The sequence below is a fragment of the Benincasa hispida genome, chromosome 1 (assembly GCF_027475165.1).
Source record: "Benincasa hispida cultivar pf3 chromosome 1, pf3_genome.v1.1, whole genome shotgun sequence".
NCBI lineage: Eukaryota > Viridiplantae > Streptophyta > Magnoliopsida > Cucurbitales > Cucurbitaceae > Benincasa > Benincasa hispida.
The window spans coordinates 89708266-89724768 of record NC_143478.1 but is presented as its reverse complement, the minus strand read 5'-3'; the positions used below and the strand labels follow the sequence as shown (position 1 = coordinate 89724768).

At 39.7% G+C, this 16503-nt stretch overlaps 1 protein-coding gene and 1 long non-coding RNA gene across 2 annotated transcripts; one reads left to right on the top strand and one right to left on the bottom strand.

Annotated features, from left to right (window-relative positions):
* Positions 1-1298: 1298 nt before the first annotated feature.
* Positions 1299-4128, bottom strand: LOC150038825 (uncharacterized). The gene is made up of 2 exons (XR_016527731.1): positions 3955-4128; positions 1299-1764 (listed from the first exon to the last, which is right to left on the bottom strand). It is a non-coding gene; the product is annotated as an uncharacterized LOC150038825 (long non-coding RNA).
* PLDEPSILON (phospholipase D alpha 4) lies at positions 1610-4649 on the top strand. The gene is made up of 4 exons (XM_039023333.2): positions 1610-1757; positions 1880-2440; positions 2541-3735; positions 3979-4649. The coding sequence occupies exons 1-4, from the start codon at positions 1665-1667 to the stop codon at positions 4413-4415; spliced, it is 2286 nt and encodes a 761-aa protein (XP_038879261.1). The 5' UTR covers positions 1610-1664; the 3' UTR covers positions 4416-4649.
* The last annotated feature ends 11854 nt before the right edge of the window (positions 4650-16503 follow it).

Sequence of the window (16503 nt, the reverse complement as noted above, 5' to 3'; positions counted from 1 at the left end):
CAAATATATGTCCCATATTATATAATAATAATGTTAGGACAAATTGCAAAATATATCTTCAAATATGGTAATTGTTGCAATTTTCACTTGTGGTTAGATGCTTTGTTTGAAGAAATTTCATAGTAGGTGAATACTTTTGGAAATATAACCACCCCAACATATTTCTAAGATTTAGGGATAACACATAAAGTAAGACACAATTAAATGAAAAACACTCATTAATGATGATATATTTCATAATTAATGATCAATAAAAATAAAAAAAACTCTCTAAATAATTAAATAAGAGAGAAAATGTACTACAATATTAAATTTGTCTTAAAAATCCACACAAATCTTATTATAAAATATTCTTCAAATTTAGGTTATTTCTGAAATATCGCTTGTGAAGTAGGTTGATTGTTTAAATCTTTCTTTCTTAAATCTTGGGACTAAAATGTTCGTATTGAAACTTTAAGAACTAAATAGACATCAAATTCAAACCTCAAGACCAAAAGTGTAAGTTATCTTAATAAAAATGTGAAGAAAACAAGTTGAAAATGAAGAACAAAAGAATTACAAAGTTAATAATAAATAATAACTATCGAAAAAGAGGCAACATTAATATATATATATATCACCATCTAAAATGGGCTATGCATGAAAACTTTTAATTTCCCCTTTATTCCGTGGATAATCATAAGGTTATATAATGTAATTTCACATTAAAATCATTAAATAAAAAGTGCACCTTATTTTTATGTTCACTTTAAAGGAAGATTTCCTTTTAAAAAAATTATATTTTATCTCTAAAATCTCAAATTTACCTTAAAAAGGAAAAAAATATAAAATAATCACATTTCAAAAGGTTTAGCTTAAGTTGAAGATGAATGATCATTAATACAAATGAGATTTGTAATTTTTTTAAATTATAGATGTTATTTACAAACATATACTATTAACATGAAAGACAATACATAATCCAACCACTTTGTCTTCAAAAGTATACACCAAATTGTTTAAACAAAGACCAGTTTGGTAATGTGATATCATAGGAAGGAATTTATTAGAATCCCCCACTACTAATTAATTCTTCAATGAAGCAAAAAGGGTCGGAAAGGAATGATCAAAGCAAACATTGCACCACAAGCAATGGGATCATATTAAAATTATTGATAGGAGCTTTGAACTTTTCTTCAAAAAAGGGGGAAAGAAAACAATTTCTTCTTCATTATAAAAATGTGAGATGAAGATTAAAAATGGTTTTAACTCATGTAGGTAAGTTGGAAAAAAAAATGGAGGAAAATGACCAGATGCTATTTAGTCCTCAAAAAATGGAAGGCAGAGCATTATTTATATTCTCATGTTTTTCAGGGGAAGAAATGAAAATGTGATTGGAGTTGAAGAGACTTGGGCTTGAAGCATAAAATAGTGGACTAAAGGATTACCTCTAAGATTGACATGGAAAATCCCACAAGTTTTTCCAACTGCCAAACAGACCCTTTGCATTGAATTCCAAGCTAGCTCTTCCCCTCCTTGCTGATGTAATTGCAACACCTGATATAATAGCAGCTGACTTATCCATTCCTATATAAGAGACTGTGCATCACACAACACATTCCTCAATAAAACTTGTCATTTTCTCCCTTTATCCATTCATTCTCTGTAAAAAATTGTTTGAAGTTATGGCAATGGAGGGAAAGCAGAAGTTCTTCCACGGAACACTTGAGGTTACCGTCTTCCATGCAACGGCATACACCCCGCCATCACCTCTGGATGTAAGTTCTGGATTATAAGAATGCAAACACATAATTTCAGTAAATAATAGGCATTTCTAAATATTCATTACAAATAATAGAGAGTAATCAAAATAGCTTTCTTTTGTGGCTCTTTTTTGTAGTGCATATTTTCTGGAGGAAAGCGTAGCTATGTGACCATCAAGATAGACAACAAGGAGGTCGCCCAGACAAGCCATGAACAAGACCGTGTATGGAACCAGACATTCCGAGTTCTATGCGCACATCCATTGACTTCTACTGTCACCATTACAATGAAAACATCTCGTTCTGTATTGGGTAAATTCTACATCCAAGCCCAACAGATTTTGAAAGAAGCAAGTTTTATCAATGGTTTCTTTCCACTTCTTATGGAAAATGGGAAGCCAAGTCCGGAGCTCAAACTTCGATTCATGCTATGGTTTAAACCAGCAATATATGAATTAAGCTGGAAAAAGATGCTGGGAAATGGAGAATACAAGGGGCTGAGAAATGCAACATTTCCTTTAAGGTCCAACTGTCATGTGACTCTATATCAAGATGCTCACCACCTCCCTACTTTTCAACCTCCATTTCATGGTTCGAGTACACCAAGAAGGCTATGGGAAGATGTATACAAGGCCATAGATAATGCAAAGCATTTGGTTTACATTGCAGGCTGGTCCTTCAATCCAAAGATGGTGCTGGTAAATCAAAGCAATCAACCTATCTTTGTAATCAATAATATTCTTTTCTTTTTTTCTGTTTTTTGCGGTTGAAGATGGCCAATACACTTTCAATGATCAGGTAAGGGACTCTCATACTGATATACCCTATGCTTTAGGAGTAAAGCTTGGAGAGTTGTTGAAGCAGAAGGCAGAGGAAGGAGTAGCTGTGAGAATACTGATTTGGGATGATGAAACATCCCTTCCCATCATCAAGAATGCCGGGATAATGAACACACATGATGAAGATGCTCGGGCATATTTCTTGCACTCAAAAGTCATATGTAGATTGTGCCCCAAATTACATCCTATGTCTCCACCAATTTTCTCTCATCATCAGAAAACCATAACCGTAGATGCTCAAACTCACATTAATGCACGAAACAGGGAGATTATGAGTTTCATTGGGGGTTTAGATCTTTGTGATGGTCGCTACGACACAGAACAACATTCATTGTTCCATACTTTGAACAGAGAATCCCACTGTTCAGATTTCTATCAGACGAGTATATCCGGTGCCAAACTTCAAAAAGGAGGGCCAAGAGAGCCATGGCATGACGTTCACGCTTGTGTAACAGGTGAAGCTGCTTGGGATATATTAACAAACTTTGAGCAAAGATGGACTAAGCAATCAGATGCTTCGTTGTTAGTACCAACAAGCATCTTACTAAAATTGATGCCCCAGCTCGAATCAAGCACAAACCCACAAAAGGATTGGAACGTGCAAGTTTTTCGATCTATTGACCATTTGTCTGCCAGCCAAGTGTTCAGAAACATGACCATCGAACGAACCATCCATGAAGCTTATGTTGAAGCTATCAGGCGAGCCGAGAGATTTATTTATATCGAAAACCAATATTTTATTGGAGGGTGTCACTTGTGGGACAAAGATCAACACTGTGGATGCACAAATTTGATACCAATCGAGATTGCGCTCAAGGTGGTTAATAAGATCAAGGCAAGGGAGAGGTTCACAGTTTACATAGTGATTCCAATGTGGCCAGAAGGACCCCCAGAGAGTGAATCAGTTGAGGATATGCTACATTGGACAAGGCAGACAATGGCAATGATGTATAGACTGATTGGAGAAGCAATCCAAGAAACTGGGGAAAAGGCCCATCCAAGAGATTACTTGAATTTCTTTTGCCTTGCAAACAGAGAGGAAGAGGGAAAGTGGGACTTTATTCCCCCACAGAGTCCCCAACATGCAACACAGTACTGGAATTCCCAACAACATAGGAGGTTCATGATCTATGTCCATTCCAAGGTCATGATAGGTAAAACTTCATATGTTCTGAATCTCATTTCTAAGCGGCATTTTAACAAACATGTAGAGAGCAATATAAAAACACGCTAACATCAATAGTCTTATTAGGGGCATTTTAACAAACAGGTAGACAGCATTTCAACAAACACAAATATCGAATGTCAAGCTCATTACCAGTTAAACTAGCACTGATTTAAAGCAAAAAACTGTCAAAGAAATAGAAACTAACCATGAACACGTCGGTGTTTTCCAGTGGACGATTTGTACATTTTGATTGGATCTGCCAACGTAAACCAGAGATCCATGGACGGAGACCGAGATACAGAGATTGCAATCGGATGCTACCAACTAGAAAACGACGGAGAAGAGTTCCCAAATGGAAGAGACATTTCAACATTCCGATTATCCCTTTGGTACGAACATACACAACGATTCGAAGAAGTGTTCTTAAACCCCGAAAGCTTGAAATGCGTTCAAAGGGTTCGTTCAATAGGAGATAAATCATGGGAAATTTACAGTGGAGAAGAAGTTGAAGACATGAAAGGGGTTCATCTGGTAACGTACCCTGTGAAGGTGAAAGAGGATGGGTCGATGGAGGATTTGGAAGAAAATGGAGGCCATTTTCCCGATACCAAATGCCCCATTAAAGGAAGAAGATCAATGATGTTGCCGCCCATTTTCACAACCTAGTTTTACTTTCTTCAATGGCGATGAGCTAACTCTGAATTTGCTTTGAAATTGTTCGAACCTCCATGAATGAATGAGAATACCCAACTGGGGAATTGTGGATTGGGGGGAAAAAGTTTCAATCTTTTTCATTTTTACATTTGTATTTTTTTAGTAAATAAATTATTTGTAACTCCTAATTGGTGTTTATTATAAACTGAGTATTATATTTTTTTAAGAGAGATAACAATTAAAATTCATTAGTTGGGTAACTATTTATTTTTTATTTTTAAAAATTAAGCAATACTTCGAGAAATTGTCCAAAATAACTTCCTTTAGTTTTCACATTTAAAAAATAGCACGCTTTCTGAAATCTCATAGAATTGGTTTTTCTTGAGTCTTCTCGGGCGAGATCGGGCCCGAGATTATGTTCGAAACGTAATGAATTCAAATTATCCAGTCGTGTAAAAGGACGAAAATACCCTTGCTTTTAAAAAACCCATTCATATACACGAAAACCCTTCAGACGATCTAGCTCCTCAACTTGCCCAAGATATCTCTACTTTCTCCGTGAAAAATTCATTCTTCACGGTTATTTGCATCCTTAAGCTTATTTTAGAGGTATTTCCTTCTTTAAGTATTTTGTTTCATTTTTAATTAGAGGTTTGCTAGCATTTTTGAATGTATAAGTATTTGGATCAATACTCCCAACCCTTTCATATACAACGAAATCTGGCTTGATGATTACGTATGTTGCAATATTTGTTCCTTTTTTTGTGTATTTAGCCTGTTATTGATAATTTTTTGGAATTTTCCCATGCTATTCAATTGAATTTGTTTAAATCTCGGTCGAGATTCGATGAAGTGGGCCCGAGATCGTTTGAATGTGTACCAAGATTGGGTTTAATACCTTTGAGTTTTGGGAATTTTATATACAATCTCGGGGTAAATGTAGCCAGAGTTCATCCCTGAGATTTTATACAAAATGGGATCAAAATCCTAATCTCGTGTCACGCCAGTATAAATGTCCCGAGTTCTTCCTTATTAAGGCACGATCTCGGGCGAATTTTCCACTAAACTCTTCACCGAGATTTAAGCTAGATTCCAGATTTATGTTATTTTTTGTTATTGTTTTGCCTACTTGATTTTTGAGTTGAATGTATGGCTTGTGGTATGTGTGACAGATGACATTGGTGACTAAGATCCGTACTTCTGACTATTTTCCAGTAAATCTAACTTGTTGTTCTCATCTGGCGAAAACAGTCTCGAATATTTAAAAAAAGTCAACACCTAGGCAGTTGTATATGTTTAGGCAGATTGTTTTTGTGCATTTTTTGGATGTGAAGTTAGTTTTATGGGTCTCTATTGAAAGATTTTATATCAAAGAGTTCCATGAGCGCGTTCGGATCGCTCTGATCTCACCGTGACCAAAATACAACAATATACATTCAAACATACAGTTATGCAAACAAAAAATTAATTATCGGCATACCAAGAACAAGATAAATAACAAGGGAGAGAGTTCCATACCAGTTGAAGATAGTCTTCGACACTTTGGAACTCAATACAACGGAACCCTTCAAGAGATCTACCAACGCCCAGTAGCAGCATCAACAGCAGCAGCACGAACAACCGCATGAACACGAACACCATGGGGACGACACCACCAGTAAAGAGCCTCGGGTATTCTAGGATTAAAAACCTAAAGGGTGGTCTTTGGTGAATTTGGTAGAGGAAGGAGGAAACACGAATCTTATAGGCGATAAGCAAGTGGGAGGGAAAAAAACGCTATCGCATAGTAGATTGCTTATCGTTTAGGAGAAGCTACACAATTGTGTAGGATTTACTGAACGATCGTTTAGGAAAAGGTATACGATCGTTTAGCTAAATCGGCACACTATATGATCGTTTAGAGAAGCTATGCGATCGTGTAGTCGACAATGTGTGATCGTTTAGGTGCGAGGTGGATGATCGTTTAGGTGGAGAGTGCTATCGTATAGGCTCTAAAAAAAAACTTAAGCGATCGTTTTCTTTTCTCCAACGTGCGCTTGTGAAATTCTTTTGGGCGATGACGACAGACTCTTCAAAAATGAAACAATTTCATCTTTATTTCATTAGTTACAATAACCGACTCATTCCCACTAACCCACGTCCAAACGTGAAATTTGGATTAATTATCATATAATTAATCAACTAATTAATTAATAAATATAATCATATTATATTTTTATCCTATAGTTTGATATCACATATCTACTATAGTATTTTCTCCTATACTTGATATAAATCATATTTATATCTAATTTCCTCCAAAATAATATATCTCATATATTTAGCCAATTATATCATATATAATTAACCAGTCCAATTATATCATATATAATCGAACTTCCTCTTGTCAATTTGAACATTTCAAATTAACCCAAACACTAGTTCTTAACTTTATCCAAGCTACCTAGGGGACCTAATGGACCTATGGCTCGAAGCTCCAACGGTCTGTGAATAACGGACTAAACTCTTTAGCCACGAGATCCATCATCCGTTAACTATCAGGCATTCTAGTAAAGACCAACAACTGAATTCTTCTTACCATAAATATATTTCTGTGTCCATCGAATATAACCAATCATGAGTACGATGACCCTTCATAGATGTTCATAAGTACAATTGGGCCAAATTACCGTTTTTCCCCTGTAGTTACATCTCACTCCTTAAGTACCACTGATTCCTCTAATGAACAATACAACATAGTCCAACTATGTGTGAACACCTCTCGGGCCAAGAGAAGGTGTGTGGCGCCACATTGTTCAAGCCCCGGAATCAACCCTTAAGGGAGCTATCTATCTACTTACCTCTGCCTCGGGGAATGAGTGAATTCCATCTTGTGTAGCTGAGTTCTCAGCTCCTAAATCAGACGAATCCCCAAAATGGTAGGTTTGAATCGGCAACCTGGCCACTCACACCCATACAAATCAAAGGACTGCCCTCAATGTCAGAAGTTCCCAACTCACTCAGGATTGAGATCATGTTACCTATGGTCATCCTAGTGAAGTGAAGTCTCTGTCATGAACGGTGTTATATAACGAGACATTAACACTTCGTGGTCAGGTCTTATACAAACTCTTTGTATAGGACGCTCCCGCTTGCATGTCCCTAACACAAATGATCAGAATCAGATCATCTGTGACAAGTCACAACACTTGTGACCATTCCACAAAGCGGCCCGCATTTGTAGCATTACCAGGATAAGGTTTCCCTCTTATATCCATATACTACAGACCATTTTGGTTATTACTCAAGACATGATCCACTTGTATGTCACCACATACATGCTTGAGTCACATACAGATAACCAGGGTTTTATGTTTATTGGTTTGTGGTAAAGTAAATAAAACAAGTAATTGAGCAAAAATACAAGATGTGAAGTAAATATCATATATTAACAACACAAGCGTTCGTACAAACTATTTATAAACTACAGGACACGAGACTTTAGGGCATCAACCCCAACCATCTCGCACTTGTCCTAAAGCGAAGTGGGGTGTACAATCAACTAGTACAAAACAATAAACTAGGACATAAAAGCCCAGTACAAGAAAATCTCCCACTTGCCCTAGTCCAGCTGCGGGCGATCCTGTAGACCCATGCTTCGTAGGTGACCCTAAAACACTGTAGCCGTGAGAGCCTTCGTAAATGGGTCCGCAACATTAAAATGGCCTGGGTTAGACTGATCTGTCTTATCTCCTCAACCTCTTGAAGGATCTTAGAACACATTTCCTTAGACAAAGTGACTCCATGCCTAAATGGCAATAGGCCCCTCCTAGAGTCCTGCATCGAGTACTTGAGCAACATCTTGTCAATGTATGATGCCTGAGACAGTGCTAACACTTTGTTCTTACAATCCTGAAAGATCTATATACGTAGAACAAACTGAGCCTCTCCCAAATCATTCATTTGGAATTGGGTCGCTAGTCAGTACTTAACTGCAGTCAGTAGACCTACATCATTCCCAATGAGTAGGATATCGTCTATGTACAATATTGAGAAGACTTACTGAATCATTGATGATCTTCCACTAGTCACAAGGTTCATCAAAGTTTTGGTCAAAGCCATACGATTTGATCGCAGTATCAAACCGTATGTTCCAAGATCGAGACGCCTGTTTCAGTCCATAAATAGACCGATTCAGTTTGCAAACCTTTTGCTCTTGACTTTGGGCTATGAATCCCTCGGGTTGCACCATATAAATGGACTTCTCAAGATTCATGACCTTGACCCATTCATTTTGGTCAACATCTTCCATTGCCTGCTTATAAGACAACGGATCCTCAACATCGACATTTGCTACCATAACAAGGATTTTCGTGAAACCCAGATAGCGAATGGTGTTGGATTTTATGTCCTAAAACTCGTAGTGTGTAAATTGATAAACATATTCTGTTTTGTTTTTTGATAAAATTTTTATTGAAATTGTAATCTTGAATCCAATAAACTAAGGTCCCAAGGCTATTTAATGTAGACTTGAACTTTATGTGATGACATAAAACATGGATCAAGTTCGAGTAAATAGCTTAAAATGGTTTATAGTATAGGGATAAGGTTGGGCGCCTTGTTCTGGGGACACTATAGATGTGGTCCACTTTGTAGTTAGTACAAACGATGTGATCATGAATCGTTTATAAAGAGATATGTGAGTGAGGGCATCCTATGCAATGAGCTTGTATAAGACTGGACCACGACTTAGTCACTTTTTTTTATAACACCGTTTACTATATAAAACTGATTAATTCAAATTTGATGACCTAGGTAACTTGATCTCAATCCTGAGTTAATTATGAACTTCTATTTATTCGGGATTATCCTAAGATCTGCATGGGTGAGAGCAGTTCAACAACACTGATTCAATAAGCCTCCCATTTCAGGGGTAAGACCGGGTAAATAGCTGGGGACATAGGGGCAAGAAGAACTTCACTCCTACCTATCTCTAGTGGTAGTAGATAGGTTTTCCCTTAAGTGCTGACTTCAGAATAAGAATAAGGGGCCCCACCCTCTCACTAGGCTGAGAGGAACTAGATTTGTTGGTTGGACCGCAAATCAATTGTTCTTTAGAGGTTTAGTGGGACTGAAGGAACAAGAAGTGTTCTCGGGGGTAAAATGGTATTTTGACTTACTATGAAAATACCATTTATTGTTTATATCAGATGGATAGAAATATATCTACAGTGAGGGGAGTGCAACTACGGAACTTTAGTGGAATGACTCGTTAGTTAACAAATGTTGATTAATTAGGTTAAAGAGTTTTACCGGTTAATCTCGGATTATTGGAGCCCATAATCTGTAGGTCTATTAGGTCCCCTTGCTAGCTCATATGAATTAAACTTAGAACAGTATGTTGGATTAACTCGAATTGTTCGAATTAGGAAAAAGGATTAAAACCGACAAGTATATGCGATATCGCTATCGATTTTTTGTATGGCGCTCTATATTCAAATGTGATTTGAATTTCGAAAATATGAATGTGGATTCATGTTTGGGAGGTAAAAATTAATCAAGAGGGTCAAAGCTGTAAAAAGTCAAAGAGTTGACTTTTTCGTAAAAAGTCAAAGTTTGACTTTGATCAAATAGAAAAAGACCATTTTGCCCTTGACTAAGAGTTAGTGGAATTATCCAACATTTTTGTTGGATAATCCCACTAACTTAAGTGGGCTAGACCATTTTGCCCTTGACTAAGAGTTAGTGGAATTATCCAACATTTTTGTTGGATAATCCCACTAACTTAAGTGGACTATGTGTAAACATTATAGAATGGCACATAGCCCACTTTGGTTTAGTGCTTTGTGAGGTGTTGATTTTTGGTGAGTTTTTACATGCATTAGATGCATGTAATTGTTTTATAAAAAGGAAGTTTTATAAAACAAAAAATTTCTCTTTTCTCCTTTTAAGCAAGCTGAATTTTTATAATTTTGGTTTCCAAAATTCTCACCAAAATTTCTCCTTTCTTTCACACATTAACCTTGAACCACCATCTCTTCCCTTTTTCATTCCTTCATTCACCGGGTCCCACAACCCGGTTCTGAGTCTAGAGAATAGCGGGTAAACTCTAGTGGTGGTCCGGAAGAGTTCGGGTTGAGATTCAGCGAGAAAAAGCATTTTTCGATAGCTACAAAGGTTGTATTCTATCCTTTCTAGTTTACTGTTTTTTTATACATTTGCATGCTAATTTCCTTTTAATTAAAAGCAATTAGAGTGTAATTAGATTCTTATTCCGCTGCGTATGTCTCGTGTTCCATCAAAACGATCGCATAGTACCATCGTATAGTAAATTCAACGTATCGTTTAGTTCCCACGCCAAAGCTATACGATCGCTTAATGCTATCGTATAGCAAATTGAACGCATCGTTTAGCTCCCGCAGGTACACGATCGTCTAGCGTTCAACATCACAACGACTAGCTTTTTTTCACATCGTGAAGCGTCTGGAGCTAGACAATCATTTAGCAACTGAAACCACAGCGACGATAAGAACAGAGGTTGATTTTCTGGAACTGCAACTCGGCCTCTTCGCTTGTTTTTTCGATTTACAGCTTCATCTCAACTCTAAAGACTCCAAATAAATTACAGGCTCTTGGGAACACATTAAAGCTCATCAAGCCAAAGCCAATTACAAATTTAAATGAGAAATTAAAGAGAATTAAACAGCTAAAACTCAGAAAACCATATCAGTACACCAGTTTCATATTTCACATATAAAACACCCACCAAACCAAAATTAAATTGAATTGAATACGAAAAGTTCGCGCACAAAAATTTGGCCCTGGGGCAGCCCCGCCAGGCCCGAAAGCCATTTGGGGCACCAAATGAGCTCCGTTCGTAAAATCATCTGGTGCACAACTTTTTTTCATCGTTCCTAACCCCTGGGCCCGTTTTCGCTCGCCAAAAAGTTCTCGAACAAAAATTGGGCCCCGGGGCAGCCCTGCAGGGCCCGATAGCCATTTGGGGCACAAAAGGAGCTCCGTTCGCAAAATCGTCTAGCGCACGACTTTTTTTCATCGTTCTTAACCTTAGGTCTGTTTTCGCCCGCCGAAAAAATTGCACACAAAAATTGGGCCTCGGGGCAGCCACGCCGAGCCCAATAGCCATGTAGGGCACCAAATGAGTTTCGTTCGCAAAACCATCTAGCTTTTTTTCATTGTTCTTAAACCCTGGGTCCGTTTTCGCATTTTTGTTCGTCGAAAAGTTCACGCACAAAATTTGGGCTTTGGGCCAGCCCCATCGAGCCCGATAGCCATTTGGCGCACCAAATGAGCTCAATTCCCAAAACTGTATGGCGCATGAATTTTTTTCATCGTTCTTAACCCTTGGGCCCGTTTTCGCATTTTCTCCTGTCGAAAGTTCGCGCACAAAAATTGGGCCTCGGGGCAGCCCCGTCGAGCCGGATAGCCATTTGGGACACCAAATGAGCTCCGTTTGCAAAACCGTCTGGTGCACGACTTTTTTTCATCGTTCTTAACCCCTGGGTCCATTTTCGCGTTTTCGCTCGCCATAAAGTTTGCGCACAAAAGTTGAGCCCCAGGGCAACCCCGCATGGCCCGTTAGCCATTTCGGGCACCAATGAGTTTCGTTCGCAAAACCGTCTGGCGCATGACTTTTTTTCATCGTTCTTAACCCCTGGGTCCGTTTTTACATTTTTGTTGGCCGGAAAGTTTGCGCACAAAAATTGGGCCCCGGGGCAGCCCCGCCGGGCCCGATAGCCAATTGGGGCACCAAATGAGCTCCATTCGAAAAACCATGTGGCGCATGGCTTTTTTTCATCGTTCTTGACCCCTGGGTCCGTTTTCGCGTTTTCGCCCATCGAAAAGTTCGCGCACAAAAATTGGGCTCCGAGGCAGCCCCGACGGGCCCGATAGCCATTTGAGGCACCAAATGAGTTTCGTTCGCAAAACCGTTTGGCACACGACTTTTTTTTATCGTTCTTACCCCCTGGGTCCATTTTCGTGTTTTCGCCCGCCAGAAAGTTCGCGTACAAAAATTGGGCCTCGAGGTAGCTCCTTCGGGCCCGGTAGCCATTTGGGGCACCAAATGAGCTCCGTTCGCAAAATCGTCTGGCGCATGACTTTTTTTCATCGTTCTTAACCCTTGGATCCATTTTCGCGTTTTCACCCGCCAAAAAGTTCGCGCACAAAAATTGGGCCCCAAGGCAGCGCCGCTAGGCCCGATAGCCATTTGGGGCACCAAATGAGCTCCGTTCGCAAAACCATCTGGCGGATGACTTTTTTTCATCGTTCTTAACCCCTGGGTCAGTTTTAGCGTTTTCGCCTGCTGGAAAGTTCGCGCAAAAAATTTGGGCCTCGGGGTAGCCCCGTCGGGCTCGATAGCCATTTGGGACATGAAATGAGCTCCATTTACAAAACCATCTGACGCACGACTTTTTTTCATTGTTCTTAACCCCTGGGTCGATTTTCGCGTTTTCGCCCAAAAAGTTGGTCTCGAGGCAGCCCTACCAGTTCCGGTAGCTATTTGGGCACCAAATGAGCTCCATTCGCAAAACCGTCTGGCGCACAGCTTTTTTGCATTGTTCTTAACCCCTGGGTCCGTTTTCGCGTTTTCACCCGCCGGAAAGTTCGCATACAAAAATTGTGCGCCAGCGTAGCCCTGTCAATCTTGATAGACATTTGGGGCATCAAATGAGCTCCACTCGCAAAACCATTTGGTGCATGGATTTTTTTTCATCATTCTTAACCCTTGGGTCCGTTTTTGCGTTTTCGCTCGCCATAAAGTTTGCGCACAAAAATTGGGCCTCAGGGCAGCCCCGTTGGGCCCAATATAAATTTAGGGCACCAAATGAGCTCCGTTCGCAAAACCGTCTGGCGCACAGCTTTTTTTCATTCTTCTAAACCCTTGGGTTCGTTTTTGCATTTTCGCTGGCCGGAAAGTTCGCACACAAAAATTGGGCCCCAGAGCAGCCCTGTCGGGCCCGATAGCCCTTTGGGGCACCAAATGAGCTCCGTTCGCAAAACCGTTTGACGCATGACTTTTTTTCATCGTTTTTAACCCCTGGGTCCGTTTTCGCATTTTCGCCCGTTGGAAAGTTCGCGCACAAAAACTGGGCCCCGATGCAGCCCCGCCGGGTCCGTTAGCCATTTGGGGCACCAAATGAGCTCCGTTTGCAAAACCTTCGGGCGTACGAATTTTTTTCATCGTTCTTAACCTTTGGGTCTGTTTTCGCGTTTTCGCCTGCCAGAAAGTTCATGCACAAAAATTGGGCCCAAGGGCAGTCCTGCCGGGCCCGATATCCATTTGGGGTACCAAATGAGCTCCATTTGCAAAATCGTCTGCGCATGACTTTTGTTCATCGTTCTTAACCTCTGGGTCATTTTTCGCATTTTCACCCACCGAAAAGTTCGCGCACAAAAATTGGGCCTCGAGTCAGTACTGCTAGTCCCGATAGCTATTTGGGACACCAAATGAGCTCCATTCACAAAATCGTCCGACGCACGACTTTTTTTTTTATTTTTTTTTATTGTTTTAACCCCTGGGCCCATTTCTGCAATTTCACCCGCTGGAAAGTTCGCGCACAAAAATTAGGTGCCGGGGTAGCGCTGCCGATCCCGATAAACATTTGGGGTACCAAATGAGCTCTGTTCGCAAAATCGTCTGGCGCACGGCTTTTTTTCATCGTTCTTAACCCCTGGGTCCATTTTTGCGTTTTCGTCCGCCGGATAGTTCGTGCACAAAAATTGGGTTCCGGGGCATCTCTGCCGGGCCCGATAGCCATTTGGGGCACTAAATGAGCTCCGTTCGAAAAACCGTCTGGCGCACGACTTTTTTTCATCGTTCATAACCCTTGAGTTTCGTTTGCAAAACCGTCTGGCGCACGACTTTTTTTCATCGTTCTTAACACCTGGGTCCATTTTTCGTGTTTTCGCCCGTCGGAAAGTTTGCGCACAAAAATTGGGCCTCAAGGCAGCCTCACCAGTCCCGATAGCCATTTGGGGCACCAAATGAGCTTCGTTCGCAAAATCGTCTGGCCCACGACTTTTTTTCATTATTCTTAACCCCTGGGTCCGTTTTCACGTTTTCGACTGCCGAAAAGTTCGCGCACAAAAATTGGGCCATGGGGCAGCCCCCCGGGCCTGATAGCTGATGGAACTCGAGAAATACACAGCGGAATTAGGATCTAATTACACTCTAATTGCTTTTAATTAAAAGGAAATTATGCATGTAATTAATGGAAAAACAGTAATTAAAAAAGGGATGAGATACAACCTTTGTAGCTCCCGAACAACGCTTTTCCTCGGCGAATCTCGACCCGAACTCTTCCGAACCACCACTAGAGTTGACCTACTATCCTCTGGACTCAGAACCGGGTTGTGGGACCCGGTGGATGAAGAACCCTGAGAGAGAAAAAAGATGAAAAAAAGGAATGAATTTGGGTTTTTGTTTGGGTTTTCTTTTTGAACTTCACACAAAGAAAAGAGGTTTTTTCCAGCCCAAATTAAAAAAAAATTAGTAAATTGTCAAAAGTCTTTAATTTAAAATCAAAAGCCCATTTTATAGAAAAAACCATGGAACAATTGCATGAACCAAATCCATAAAAACCCAACACCTATAATCCACCATCTTAGTGGGCTTAATATCTCCACTGTAAGCCAACACCTAACCCACTATTTTGTTAGTGGAATTATCCAACAAAAGTTTGGATTTTCCCACTAACTATAGTCAAAGGGCAAAATAGTCATTTGGTCAAAGTTTGACTTTGACCAAAAAGTCAACATTTTGACTTTTTATGATTTTTCCCGTGTTGACTAATTTTGACCTCCCGAACATGAATCCACATTCATTTTCTCGAAATTCAAATCACATTTGAATATAAGGTCGGTCAAAGTTTGACTTTTCAAAGTCAAAAGTCAACTCTTTAACTTTTTATATTTTTGACCATTTCCATTATTTCCGAGCTTTCGAATATGAACGTATTCATATTCTTGATATTGAAATCACATTTAAATATTAAAGTTGTATCTCTAAACTGAAAAACCCGACCACTATATCACATATACTTGTTGGTTTCTCTCTTTTCACCTAATTCGAACAATTCGAATTATTCTATCATACTATTCTAAGTTTATTCCATATGAGCTAGTTGGGGAATCTAATAGACCTATAGATTATGGGCTCCTATGATCTGAGATTAGTTGACTAAACTCTTTAGACGGAGCTAATCAACATTCGTTAACTAACGGGTCATTCCACTATAGTCTTGTAGTTGCACTCCCCTCACTATAGATATATTTGTGTCCATTTGATATAACCATGATTAATAAGCTAATCCTTCACAGGTTGTTCGTAATCTCGGCTGGGTCATAAAAATCGTTTTACCCCCAAGACTAAATCTTATTCCTTAAGTTCCACTGATTCTCTAATGAATAATTGGTTTAAAGTCCAACCTATAAACCTAATCCCTCTTGGGCCAAGGAGAGGGTGGGACCCCTTGTTCAAGACTTGGATTCAGTACTAAAGAGAACAACCTATCTGCTATCCCTATAACGGGTAGGAGTGAATTCCATCTTACACCCTATGTTCCCAGTTATCCACTCGATCTTACCCCTGAAATGGGATGCTTATTGGGCCAACAATGATGAGCTGCCCCACCTATGTAGATCTAAGGATAATTTCGAGTGAATAGGAGTTCATAGTTAGCTCAGAATTAAGAATAAGTTACCTAGGTCATCAATTAACGAAATAGTCAGTTTTATACATAAAACGACATTTAGAACGTAAAAAGTGACTATTTCATGGTTCAGTCTTATGCAAACTCATTGCATAGGATGCCCCCACAAACATATCTCTATATGAACGATAGACATTTGGGGAACCAAATGAGCTCTGTTCGCAAAATCGTCTGGCACATGACTTTTTTTATCGTTCTTAACCCCTGGGTCCGTTTTATCAATTTTGCCCGCCGGAAAGTTCGCGCACAAAAATTTGGTGCCGGGGCAGCCTCGGCAGGCCGGATAGTCATTTGGGGCACCAAATTAGCTCGTTCGCAAAACCGTCTGGCACACAGCTTTTTTTCATCGTTCTTAACCCCTGGGTCCGTTTTCGCGTTTTCGCCCA